At 50.7% G+C, this 11,997-nt stretch overlaps 3 protein-coding genes across 3 annotated transcripts; all 3 read left to right on the top strand.

Annotated features, from left to right (window-relative positions):
* Positions 1-1,546: 1,546 nt before the first annotated feature.
* Positions 1,547-3,366, top strand: N7539_000301 (uncharacterized protein; the record flags this gene model as incomplete). Its single annotated transcript, XM_056929905.1, has 6 exons — positions 1,547-1,639; positions 1,701-1,905; positions 1,976-2,280; positions 2,343-2,367; positions 2,437-2,616; positions 2,684-3,366. The coding sequence occupies 6 exons, from the start codon at positions 1,547-1,549 to the stop codon at positions 3,364-3,366; spliced, it is 1,491 nt and encodes a 496-aa protein (XP_056794198.1).
* Positions 3,367-4,743: 1,377 nt separating this feature from the next.
* Positions 4,744-9,107, top strand: N7539_000300 (uncharacterized protein; the record flags this gene model as incomplete). Its single annotated transcript, XM_056929904.1, has 4 exons — positions 4,744-5,220; positions 5,300-5,479; positions 5,556-6,516; positions 6,631-9,107. 4 exons carry the CDS (start codon positions 4,744-4,746, stop codon positions 9,105-9,107), a joined length of 4,095 nt encoding a protein of 1,364 aa, XP_056794197.1.
* Positions 9,108-9,834: 727 nt separating this feature from the next.
* N7539_000299 (putative protein N-terminal asparagine amidohydrolase) lies at positions 9,835-11,128 on the top strand (the record flags this gene model as incomplete). The annotated part of the gene is made up of 2 exons (XM_056929903.1): positions 9,835-10,027; positions 10,101-11,128. The coding sequence occupies 2 exons, from the start codon at positions 9,835-9,837 to the stop codon at positions 11,126-11,128; spliced, it is 1,221 nt and encodes a 406-aa protein (XP_056794196.1).
* Between the last annotated feature and the right edge of the window lie 869 nt (positions 11,129-11,997).

The raw sequence follows: 11,997 nt of genomic DNA, 5'->3' as shown, positions 1-11,997 counted from the left end.
CTTTTGGTGAGGAAAATTAAGGAGAGAAATCGAAGTGAAAATGCCAGAGACCAAAAAAAGATGAACAAAAAGAAAAAAAAACCCCCAAAATTCATCATCAGGCGATTTTCATCAAGCTCCTGAAGCTAGTCTGATCTGCCACTGCGTTGCGAGTCCAAATGTAAACTGGACATTCTCTTTCGGGATTTCTCTTCTTTTCTTTTTCCTTTTCCTTGTCTAGACCTACCCTGGCCTTTATTGTGAGATTTGAATTTTCCTTTCTCAGCAGACCCTAGCCTCTAGCCTCTTGTCAGGTTATCGACTGTCGGGGCTCCCCCGCTGCTCTGACAGCCCAGGGATCATCCTAGATACCAACTGTGGCGCGGGCGCTCTTGATACTGGCTGATTCACCACCCCGGAGTCGGTCCTGTCTGAGGTACTTTTAACCCCAAGATTTTTTTTTTTTTAAAAAATTGAATATGATTTTAGATGATTTTTTGTTTATATGTTTTTTTTTGGGAATTTCTTCCTCATCGTAGGCATTCCCTTTTCGGGGAAGAGACTCAGAGAAACCACAATAAAATCATAGAAAAAAAAAAGATACCATCATTGCACTGGACGGCGCAAGTTGAAATATCACGGTCTCCCTCCTCGATCCCTTCACGTTTTGTCTCAAGAATCTCAAGTCTCATTCTTCGTCTAGCATCTGAGTCTAGAAAGAAACAGAAGCTCAGCCCACTCATACAAGCTTCAGACGCAACCCTCTACAAAGAGTCTATCATCCATCGTCCACCCAAGTCGACCCACCTCGACTCTCGGTCCAAGCTTGACGTTTATACTTCGATCCCGACTCTCGTCCCACTGAATTGTGTTTACAATCCGACTATACGATATCCTGAAGTTCCAATTGCAACTCGACTGCAGTGACATCGACAGGAGTCTTGTTTGCCGCAGTTCATTACTCGGTCTCACTCTCGTGTCCATTCAAAGGACTTGATTTCACGCTCGCCTACTCTCCACTGAGAAGCGAACGTTGGTCTCTACTACCAGCCGGCCTCTATCAGCGAGTTCTCTCCTTCATCATCCACACAGTGAGTCGTTTGGCCCTGCATCCCCGCGCGAAGTTCACCCGTCGTCCTGTTTGCAATAAGCTTGGCTCCGTCCTTGCGCGGATCTGGAGCCGCTGTCCCGAGAGTCAGCAGTCAAGAAGGACGATTCCGACAAATCAGTCATTTGGAATTGACCTTGCAAAATACCGAATTCAATACTTGACTCTCTGAGCACGGCGGCACACTTGTGACAACGCTCGACTATCCATGCAGAGGTCTGGAGCTAACTTGACTCAACCGTAGTCTCTCTCCCGCTGTCGCCGCGAACTATAAAGAAGGCTTCTCGGCATTGGCTCGAGAACCTAGCGACTGAAGCCCCAATCTTCCGGTCGTTCAATTCTCGCGATCGAAGTCGTCTCGTCACACAAAGTGAAGACGATTTGCGTGCGATATCTATCCATCATCAATTGACTTGCATAGTTCCACCCCGGCACTGTGAGGTTTCATTTTTTTACAACATGGTTTACAAGAAGCCCAGCCCAACAAGTGGTGCGATGAAGCGATCTGCTTCCGCGTTACACGAGGGGCTTCCTGGATGGGATATCCCTCCAGTAAGTTTGGACCATCTGCCTTCCATGGTAACCTCGTCACACAGTCTAACAACGTGCATAGCCTATGATGGCACCAGCATATCATCCCCCCTCTCGCATGCCATACGCTCACTACGCCTTGATCTACCTTGATAATGAAGGCAAGATCAAAGTCGACGAATCCGCCTCCATCAAAGAACAAGACGCCACACTCTTCACTCCAGAGGTGAAGCAAAATTTCCTCGAGATCCTTGGCGAGCGCATCGGTTACTGCCAGCCTCTTCGCCGTGAGTACCTCGACTCATCCGAAATCTAGAAAAAGTGTTGGACTCAAGGCTGACATTTTCCGGTGTCAAGGCACATTAAAATCTTCCTCTGCCCGACGAGTCCGCCGTCGCGGCGCAAACACCCCCAGTCAAGAAGCTCGTCTCGCGGATCCCGTTTCGGATAGTGAGGATATGTCCAGCGGTAACTCTTACGAAATGGCACCTCTTCGTATCGGAGACACTGCCAAGGTAACGGCCTACTACGAGACTGCCTTAAAGCACTTCCAGCAGTTAAATTGCCGCATGATCGCCAAGGCTTTCATCAAGCATATTGAGCCTCGCAAGCAAGTCCGATTCCCATACAACGGCGGCAAGCCTCCAGCGGGATCCCCCCGGGTACAACCGGTGATCCAGAAAAGACCAAGCCTGAATGGTGGCCAGAGAACGTTATGCACAAGGAGCCAGACCACCTTCGCAAAGAGTGTACGTGTTGCTTGCATCTCGAGATCTCAAAATATCAGGATCCCTTCTGACTTTAAATGATGACCACAGATCGCATTGAGCTCTTGATTTACATCATCCGTGCCGGTATCAGGAATGCAACTGCCGACCGGCTCAAGGAGGTCGCAGGCGATACCAAACGCAGTCTGAAGCATCCGTCCCACATTGAAATCATATACGAGATTCTGCGTGTTCGCAAGATGGAAGAGCGCTTTGAGCGCGGAGAAGTTGGTACGTAAGGAAAGATGATGCTCGCTGCGATAGGTCAAAGTGAGACTGTGAGCTAACGATGATATAGATGAGAACATGGTCGTCTATGTGACAAACCGCGGTCCTGGTCCTAAGGGCGATGACGAGGAGGAAATCAACAACGACAACACTGCCCCTACCATCACACTTGCGGCACCTGATTCTATTGAAGAGGCTCTTCTTACTCCAAGCTCAAGTATCGACCACGCGGCATCTATGGCGACGCCCATTGATCCTATGACCATTGGATCATCCCGATCTATTCCCACTGGCTTCTCTACAGCCCAACCTCTTACGTACGACATGTCTCGACAGGACCGACACTACTACAACACACCACCCCAATACACTGACTCATTCTCTCAGTCCATGATGAACACTCCCGTCACAGCAGAGATGATCAGTCCCCATGATGTTTCAGTCTTCGACTATTCCACCTCTCAAACATTCCATCCCCCTTCACCCGACCAAAAGTTCGATCCGTGGACACCCAGTTTCCGACAGATTCTCTTCAGCCCCGTGGATTATACCACTTCTCCAGTGACACACGGGATGCCTCATCCTGGAATTCAGCAGTACACTGGCCTACCCATGATGTCTCCATCTCAAATGCATGAGATGGCCTCCTCCCACACACAAGCGCTCATGGACCCCTCCGACCAACGGGCTCTCCCCTTTCGAAACGGCTCAATCGGCCACTCTAACGAGCTGACTCTCTCTCACCCTGTCTAAGGATCTTGCTCACAATTAGCTGGGCAAGACCTAGTCAGCATGCGAAGATGGAGCGATGCATTGATTCGAAAATGGTGTATGGGTCAAATGATAATTACGACGAAGCGTTTGCAGAGATACCACACAGTTGAATTGCATATCTGAGTCACAATGGTGCTCAGATGGAATCATTTTTTGCTTTTCCTCTTTTGTTCTGGTTATTTGAGCCTTTTTTCCTCTCGATTGCCCGAGTGATTTTTCTCTTTTATATTTCTTTTCCTGTTCTATCTCCTTTTCCTTTTTCCCTCAGCATATATGGTCTCCTATTTTTCTTTCTCTTTCTTTTTTTGGGTGCTCTCCCACTTCTTTCTGTGAATAAATTAGAGGCGGTGTTAATATGGGAAAGAGCTCAAGCTGTGTGAGCTCGGGATCTCGTCATCCTTCGATTATTTCTTCTTCTTTGAACATTATTGTTGTTGGATTTAAATTGGTTGCAATGGATGCACAGCGGAAGTCGATATGGGTCTATTTTGTTATTTATTACTGAAATTTTGGGGGGTCTCTTTCCCGGACAACCCATGCCTTTCTGGTCGGCAGTTCTGGTTTCCCCAGCTCAATTTACTGTGATTACAACCTAAGACTTCATACAGTAATTTCTCTTCAACTCGCACCAGCTCCAAATTCGGATGAAATCTTTCTTGTCTGTCTTTACAATTCCTGATCGGTAGCCTTGATCAACAAGCTTGTCTGAGGAAGGCCCCTTTCATCTCTCACATATTCATGAGAGAATTACAGTACATTGAGGTGTCTGTGCCGTTTTGGAAAGGGTCCTTCGGTCCGAAACCCATCAGAAGCATACATTGCGATCTTGACTGCTGAATCACAGCTTCGCGGGGGGGGGGGGGGGGGATTTGTCCAGGGTCATTTATGGCACGAGACTGGGATAGGTAGAACATGAGGGCAAAGACTCACAGTTGGCACCTAGTCTTGATACTTACTAGAAATCGATAGCCGCCACCGTGAAACCCTTGACTACCTCAGTAGTAAAGTTGGAAGCATCCTCTCCAATATCAGAGATGTGGTGTTGATAGGGTCACATGACACAAGCGCGCGGCGGGTAGGAGTGGAGCATCTGTGACCGAGAGCCTTCAAGCTTCCCGGACCACTCTCTCTTTGTACGCTTCACTCATCTCCGTCGCCGCTTCCGCCACCAATTTCACCACCACCGTCGCGTTTCAATCGGTTCTACAGCTTGGGAAGCTTCTCTCTCACTGCAGATTATATCAGTGCATTCAAGGGAATCTGAACTCGGCATGTTTGGCTCGATTCTCGATTAAACACTTCACCACCCAATCACCCAACCATTCTAAGCTCAAGCCGAAGCCGAAGCCGAAAAGAATGGCGGACGCTGCGGTGCAGCGAGGTCGCGGGTTTTCGCGCGGAGCCACAAGAGGGGGTTCAGACCGAGGTGGTCAAAATTTCACAACTGCTCGTGGAAGAGGAGGACGTGGTAGAGGGAATGCTGGTGGAACCTATTCGCGCGGCCGTGGTGCGGGTACCTCGGCCACAGGACCATCCCATGCTCCACGTTGGGGCGCGCCTCCTTCGACGAATGCGACAGGCGCCAGCTCTCCATTTGCGCAATTGAATCAACAGAACCGGCCAAACCAGCCGTCTCCATTTTCGAATGCGTCCGGCTCGAATCAGTCACGAACAGCATCGCCCGCTGCAGATAATGCCTACAATCCCAGCTCGGCGCAGCGCACCCAAAGACACGCGTCGAATGGTCATGCACATGGCCATGGGGGCCTCACAAAGCAGCAGAAATTCGAATCTGCAGCCACCTCCGGTTCATTCCCAGACCGCTATGAGCAGGTCAGACACCTTTTCCTTTCAGCATCGCATGCGAGTTTTATCTCTTGAGGAACCGGCGGAGTCTAATAATTCATCGCAGCTGAAAATCGACCGCACCAAGGAAAGACAGAAGGCTATCAGAAATGGTCTGATGGCTGATCCAAACCAGCCTACTTCCCTCAACAAAGCCATTCGACCCGTCGGCACCTGCGAGAGCATGTGTCCTGAATTTGAGCGCGTGGAACGCATTGTTCAAAAGATGGTGGATCGCAGCGAGAAGGTGTGCCAAGTCTTTAACCCTCGGTCTTGTCTGCGTCACTTACTAATTGTAATATACAAATTGTAATATCTTCCAGCAATTCGACCCATCAACGAATTCATTGCAGAATGTGGAAGCGAAGATGCTGAAGCGCTTTCGCCGCTCAGCTGCTGGTTACGATGAACAGCTCCCATCCGACATCCGAACTCCGAAAGCTTTGCTTCAAGCTACGAACTATCTGATTCGGTATATAGTTGGTGGGACGGAGCCACTTGGAGTTGTCCATAAATTTGTCTGGGACCGGACGCGCTCAATTCGCAACGACTTCTCTGTGCAGCAAGTGACTCGTGGAGCTGATGTCAAAATCGCGGTGCTTTGCTTGGAAAGAATTGCTCGGTTCCATATTCTTTCGCTTCATCTCCTTTCAAGCCCGGCGAACGAGGAACAGTTTGATCGTCATCAGGAACGCGAGCAACTCAACAACACCATGCTGTCCCTTATGTACTACTACGATGATAATCGTGGCCGCGTACATTTTCCAAACGAGGAAGAATTCCGCGCGTACTACATCATCTTCTCCATACACGACCAACGCCCAGACCTCGAATCCCGAGTACAGAAGTGGCCCGCGGCATTGCTTAACTCCCCTCGTGTTCAGGTGGCTCTGGAACTGTACGCTGCGGCCTGCAACACATGGGAATACCAGGGTACATTGGATGCGCGCAGACCGAATGCAATCGCCCAAGGCTTCTATTCACGCTTCTTTCATATTATCGACTCCCGAAGCGTCTCCTACCTGATGGCATGCGTGGCCGAGATCTACTTTACGCACGTCCGGCAAACTACCATTCGTGCAATCTGGAAAGCATATTGCCGCGTCCCATTATCACAACAGCATAAGAACGACGAATGGACTCTGGAGCAGTTGACCAAGGTACTCTACTTTGATGACGAGGAGCAAACCATCAGATTCTGCGAGGACCAGGATCTCCAAATCGCCGAAAATAGCAACGGTGAAAAGTATCTCGATTGGGGCAGTCGCCCAGTTGAGTCGGTTGGTTAGTACTCGAAACTTGCATTTTCATCTGTAGTAACCGGTGGATCTCCTCTCGTTACTTGAATGCATAGCCCCCACAAAGCACTGCATTCTCCTGCTCATTCTCTATCTCTAGGTTTCTCGCCATCTTCCGAGCATGCATTTTCGGAAACATACGTTGAATCGAAGCGTGCTGGCCGCAACTTGGTGGCGGTCATTCTCGGAATGTCCGTCCGGGAGGCTGCATCGATTGGCATGATCGACAAGTCTGTAGTGTCTGAACGTATGCGAATCAGTCCTGCGGGTAGTCCTGCCCCTGCCCAAGAAAATGTTTTTACGAGTAGCAAGGACAATACGCAAGCCGTCGCTCCTACACAGGCCTTCCCGACGAGTTTTGGAGGCAGTTTCACGCCATCAACACTCCCGGCACAAGAAGCTGTCAAAGTTGGTCAGCCGTTCCAACCGCCCTCGCTACCTTCGTTTGGAGCTCCAGCTCAGGCAACTCCCGCAGCCGGCACGAGCGCGCCTGTTACTGGCCTAAATCCTTTCTCCACCATGTTATCTGGCAAGAATGCAAGCAATGCTTTGAACAAAGCCTCGACGAATCCCGCTTCTGCCCAAGAACCGTCAGCAGCCTCCCCATCCTCCTTCGGAAAGCCATCAAAAATCACACCGGGCGCAACTGAAGCTCCCTCGACCGAATTCTCGAATCAAGAACATGGTGCAGCAACCGAAATCACTCCTGCCTCCAATCCCTTTTTCTCTATGCAATCTGGCCCTGGTACGGCATCCGTTATCCAAACAGCGGCGACGAATCCTTTTGCCAGTACGAAAACATCGTCACTATCACCATTCTCCTTCCCCAAACCGACAGTAACAGCTCCTGCCACATCCGCCTCTTCACCCATCGATCTCTCGAAGCCAACACACGTCACGTCCGCGGAGGGAGAAAAGGTCCCTTCAGTCCCTTCATTATCGACGTCAAATAAGCAACTGCAGCCTGCCACTACCTTTTCGACCAGCTCCCCATTCGCCTTCCCCAGCTCAAATGTTCCCACCAATATTGATGGTGCTGCTGCTGCTTCTCCAAATCCCTTTGCAGCCTCTTTGTCTGCCCTTGGCTCTTCAAAACCGCCTCCAGTAGCCGAAGATGCCAACATCAATCCAATCCTCACAAAACCGAGCGCTCTATTGGCTAAATCAAAGAACAGCAACATTTCAGAAACCGCGCAGACAAGTTCAACCTCTGCTGCTTTCCCCTCTGGGCCCTTGCCATCGTCGAATGGTCTTATGTTCCCTCCGCCAACAAAACCGGCCGATGGTACATACAAGGACAATCATGCGACAACCAATGTCCTGAGCTTTAACAAAGAAGGTCCTTCCCAAGGCCTGTCCACTGGATTGGCATTCACACAAACGCCATCTTTCAATCAAGTCCCACAGACTTCTGCTTTCCAGTCGCTTGCTCTACCTGACGCCGGAAAGGGGTCTGACGGCCTTTTCAAGCCTTCTTTACCCTCTTCCCAACCACAACAACAAAAGGACTCCGCGCCAAAAAAGGTACCGACCCTTTTTGGGCCTTCTGCGGAGGCTTCCACTTTTGTTTCCTCTCAGATGCAGAAACCTCTCTTTCCGCCTGGTACAACAGCCACGACTTCAGTGCCTTCTGGGCAGAGAGGGGAATCGAAATATTCGCCCAGCCTGGAGACGACTCTCGAAAAGGCCATAGAAAGCTCTGCTCAGGTGGCAACGCCGCAAGAACGTGCTCTCACAGTCTCTCAACTTGATCACTCAGTTGCTACGCTTGTGCCTGCTGCGCCATCTAACCTCTCTGAGGACGAACAATGGCGTCCACCTCAAAATAAGGAAGAAGACGTCGCATTGTTCAAGCGTATTATGAAACGCGCTGAGGAGAAAGCCCAGCGCAAGGAAGACAAGCGCAAGCGCAAGCGACTTGAAGAGGAGCAAGCTCTGGCCAAATCGCTACGTGAGGAACGGCGCAAGTTGTCCAAATCAGCTAGCCCCGACGAGGAGCCTTCCGGCACGAAGAAATTCTCCTTGGTACAATCATATGTCAAATCTCTACCAACACTACCGTGTTTAGAAAAGACCCGAAAGATTCTGGAGTCAAAGGCCCCTGCGCCGGCTGAATCTGAGGTCTCTAAGAAGCGCCAGCGCGAGATTGATGAGGACGAGTTGCTGCTCAACTCTGCTCGTATCGTCGCCGAGCAATTACGTTCAGGACCCAAAATCTTTGATGATGTGTCACCTCAGAGTTTGGTGAATTATAACGCCTATCATGATTACTGGGAACAACGGAGCAAAAGCCGTCTTTCCCACAGTAACAGCGCTTCGCCTTCCGCAACCCCGTTCGCACAGAGCGCGTCGCCCCCACAGTTCCCACGCCACCCTTATTCGGTCGCCTATGCGCCTGACACGTCCACTGGTCTTGGGAGAACAATGTCGCGCACAGAATACCGGATTAGAATGACGGGGGGTCATGGACTGGCTTACAAGCCTTTGGACTTTTCGCGCGCGCGCGCCTCTTCGGGACAAAAGCACCCGAGTCAGGAGAAGGAGAATGGCACGAATCGGTTCGCAATGAGTGGATAGTATGGATTCGTGGCGTAGTTCCTTGATACCTTTTTTTTGCATACTTTATCTTGGCGTTCATCAATGGCCCTGCTTTGACCTGGGATTTGCATGTAATTGCATGGCGTTACGGGGGCATTGTTAGAACCATACCCCATTGCTTTTGGCTATTTCTTTAAACGTTACGTCCATGCTACTTAGCGGAATTGCTTACCACACCTGGAATGATTACTTTAAACTGGCCGCACACTTAAATTCAGACAGGTAGACATTGAGGAAAGTGCAAGGTGAGGTTATCGCTTTGCTGGCCTGTGATTTCAGCCTTGCAGATCGGCTCCGTTGGTGTCCTGAGGCAGCGGGAGCAGTCGGTGCGCGGCAAATCCCGTTCCTTTTAAGGCCAGTCTACTGAGATTCGGCCTGATCACCACCATCTTCAAACCTCGCGCATTGCCAATTGAAACCATCCCCTTATTGCCTCTAGAAGTTGGTGTGAAGCGAGGAATACCGCAGTGAAGATCATTGTGCAAAATAACCTCCTTGCTGCCTTGCTCTCATCCTGGCCTCGATTCGATCATCGTCTGTCCAGCTTGGGCTGAGGACGAGTCTGACCAGAGTTGGGAGGCTGTGTCCACGATCAACCAGATATTTCGCGGCCAGTAGCTTGATCTTGCAGGGCTCCAGATCCAAGTCAAGCCGTCGGGGTTCTTGGGGGTTGTTGAGACATTTCTCGAATAGCCGACCACTGAAGATGAGAATCGCCACACTTCAATTCGCACCCAAGTTGGGCGATGTTGAGGGGAACATCAAGCGTGCGAACGACTTACTAGGGAAGCAAAACTTTACAGGCCTTCAGGAGTCATCATCACAGGAGCTGTCGGGTCGTGGTGATATCGACTTTCTCCGACCAGACCTTCTTGTTCTACCTGAATTAGCATTTACCGGTAAGTAGAACTATCGTAGTTGTGGTCAATCGGTGTGAATTGCGGATGTTGATATTGACATCGCTCCATTTAGGATACAACTTCACATCACGAGAAGCCATTGAGCCTTTTCTGGAGCAGGTTGGCGATGGACCCAGCGCCCAATGGGCCCGGGAAATTGCAAGACGCTTACACTGCAAAGTTTGCGTGGGTTATCCCGAGATTGAGCACAGCTCTGATGGCTCAGGATCACCCAAATATTACAACTCCTTGCTTGTGGTCGATGAGTCCGGCTCGGTGATTCACAACTACCGCAAGAGCTTTTTGTACATGACCGACGAAACATGGGCCACCGAGGGCGACGTGGCGCTGGGTCTCTGTCAGCTTCCATTTCCATCAGTCGGTTCTTCTGAAATTCCGGAAAACCGTTCCCAGCTTCATCGGGAAGATTCTGGTCCTCGGAGACAAGTGGCCACTTCATTTGGTATTTGCATGGACATCAATCCATATAAATTCGAAGCGCCTTACTCGGCCTACGAATTCGCCAACCGCGCGCGGGATTCTGGCTCGCAGCTCGTCGTCTTGTCCATGGCGTGGTTGACACACATGAGTCAGCAAGAAATGACCGACTTGAGGGGCAGACCCGACATGGACACTTTCACCTACTGGCTCAATCGGTTTATGCCACTCATCTCGAAGAAGATGCGGCACGTGGGGGACATTGATGGGTCGAGCGCATCAACCGAAAATGGGGTCAAGAGGGCTGTACTGGTGTTTGCCAATCGCGCTGGAGAGGAAGCTGGTGCAGATGATACAAAACCCGTGGCGCGGTATGCGGGGACGAGTACGATCATGGCTTTGACGCAGAACCCCCGGAAGGCTGCAGCCGGGGCTAGATCCGCGTCCGGGTCACCAGAGAAGCGCCCTGCAGCTATGATCGACCCAGAAGAGGCCAGTGAGGATGAGGATGAGGAGGTTGATACACAGGTTGTCTGCTGGGATCTTCTTGGGGCGGCGGAGGAAGGGATCTGTTTTGCGGATACTACGGCAGTGCCGAAAATGGCATTTCGTCTCAGGTCTAGAGGAGGCCAGAGTGACTCGGATGAGATGTCCGATCAATGAGACCTGATCGACGTGAGGTCTGACTCTGGCGGGATTCAAGCTTGCGCCTCTTTTCTCCGGTAGAGTTGGTAACGGTTGCCTTTTACTCGGCTTTCCTTTTTGCCTTGCGCTCCACATACACACACACACAGAGAGAGAGAGAGAGAGAGAGAGAGAGAGAGAGAGAGAGCATGGCCATTTGCCAAGTCCAGATCTTAGTTCTCCCGAGACATACAGATGTCACTACGACCTGATACCAGTCCGTCGCCCTAGATTCCCTCTCCAGATGTCCATTATCTCCAAGCTATACGTGACGGACCGTGGCAATCGCGCTTGATCAAAAAGAAGAAACCTTCGACAGGGCCATGGCGTTCTTCACTCTCGCAAGGTCAGTAGCCTCTAGGAAGTTTGCACCGTCCTATCACTGTGGCCTCCCCGTCATTTCCCCTCCGTCTTTCCAAGCCCGCCGGTGATCGTCTGGGAGATCGACTTCTGCAGCCGTCTTACCCAGTTCCCCCACTGCCCACCCTCTCTTGTCTCAGTTCGGTCGCATGACCAGGTGATCGGGGCTCAGGTGTGGCTAACGTGTGGCCCCGATTCACCCAACGAGCGTGAGCCGATCAGAAGAAGGTGGGGTGGACGAGAGGGATGGGGAGGCAAAGGAAACGAGATATGAAGTATTGGGGATTGCTGAGGTGTAACCCTTCATGCGAAGGAAGGTGTGAGGTTGCTGCAGAGTTTACTACTTCTGAGGGGTAGGGAGGTGTTTCTGGGTATTTTTGCTAGTTGGAGTGAATCCAGAAAGGGAATGAAGGAGAGAGGGATCGAACATAGACCCGAGTTTGGGACATGATGTTTCTCAAGGGAAGGTATTGTTTTATTTTAATCGA

The sequence above is a fragment of the Penicillium diatomitis genome (genome assembly GCF_028827545.1).
Source record: "Penicillium diatomitis strain IBT 30728 chromosome Unknown utg000001l_segment0_segment0, whole genome shotgun sequence".
Lineage (NCBI taxonomy): Eukaryota > Fungi > Ascomycota > Eurotiomycetes > Eurotiales > Aspergillaceae > Penicillium > Penicillium diatomitis.
Note: the sequence above shows the minus strand (reverse complement) of the source record. Positions and strands in the feature narration are given on the sequence as shown.